The sequence below is a fragment of the Egretta garzetta genome, unplaced genomic scaffold, assembly GCF_000687185.1.
Source record: "Egretta garzetta isolate BGI_Z169 unplaced genomic scaffold, ASM68718v1 scaffold4, whole genome shotgun sequence".
NCBI lineage: Eukaryota > Metazoa > Chordata > Aves > Pelecaniformes > Ardeidae > Egretta > Egretta garzetta.
This window is the reverse complement of record NW_009259329.1, coordinates 2,484,251-2,485,072: the sequence shown is the minus strand read 5'-3', so window position 1 is coordinate 2,485,072 and position 822 is coordinate 2,484,251. Positions and strand designations below refer to the sequence as shown.

The following is an 822-nucleotide window of genomic DNA, read 5'->3' as shown; positions in this document are numbered from 1 at the left end:
CCGGCCGCGGCCCACGGGGGAGCGGGCCGGACCCATCTCCGAGTACCTGAACAGCAGCAAGAAGAGGAAGGTGGAGGAGAAGGACTTCGTTACAGACTACGTGAGCCTGGGGAAGGGGGGCGGGGGGGCTTGGGACATCCCCGTCCCCCCGCTTTGCAGGGTGCTGAGCAGAGCTGCCCGCACCTCTGGCACTTCCCGGGCAGGAGCAAGGGCAGCCCCAGCCCCTCTGGCTCCAACCGTCCTCTGCATTTCAGGGCAGCGACGCGGACAAAAGCGAAGACAACTTGGTGGTGGATGAGGTCAGTGTGCTGGGGGGCTGGGGGCGGGCGCTGGGGTTGGCACGTGCTGCCTGTCCCTCTGCCCGAATTGGGGGCTAACGGGCTGTTGCAGGCAGAGGCAGGCAGCATGGGGAGGTGGCTGTGGGACCCCCGGGTCGTGCTCACCGGCCCTCGCTCATGGCAGCGATGAGCCCCTGGATCTGGACTCCCAGCCTGGCCATCACTCGAGCTACCAGCTCACCACGGCCCGGGACGTCCCCGTGCTCCTGCCTGCTCTGCTGCCTGCTGATTTCCCTCCCCCCCAGGACCCCTCTTCCCCGCACAGCGTCCACTCCTACTCATCCCGGGAGAATGGGGTGGAGAAGGTCCCCTTGGGGAGGAAGGAGGCTGTACCGCTCAGCCCAACCTCCATGGCCTCCTCGAGCAGCACGTCCCCGTCTCGGAGCAAGGATGCACCCATGGTACGTGCACCGTGTGGGGCAGTCGGGGCGCTTCGCTCGGGGCTTGTGCTCGTGTCCCTGCTGCCCAGGCTTGGCTGGCAGGG

The 822-nt window shown here is 67.6% G+C and overlaps 1 protein-coding gene across 1 annotated transcript in view; it reads left to right on the top strand.

Annotated features, from left to right (window-relative positions):
• Positions 1 to 822, top strand: part of LOC104124434 (transducin-like enhancer protein 1) — a 12,705-nt gene that overhangs the window by 7,789 nt on the left and 4,094 nt on the right. The window contains exons 7-9 of the mRNA XM_035892352.1: positions 2 to 100; positions 255 to 299; positions 584 to 739. Coding sequence (XP_035748245.1) covers positions 2 to 100; positions 255 to 299; positions 584 to 739 — 300 coding nt within the window. The remainder of the gene's footprint in view (position 1; positions 101 to 254; positions 300 to 583; positions 740 to 822) is intronic.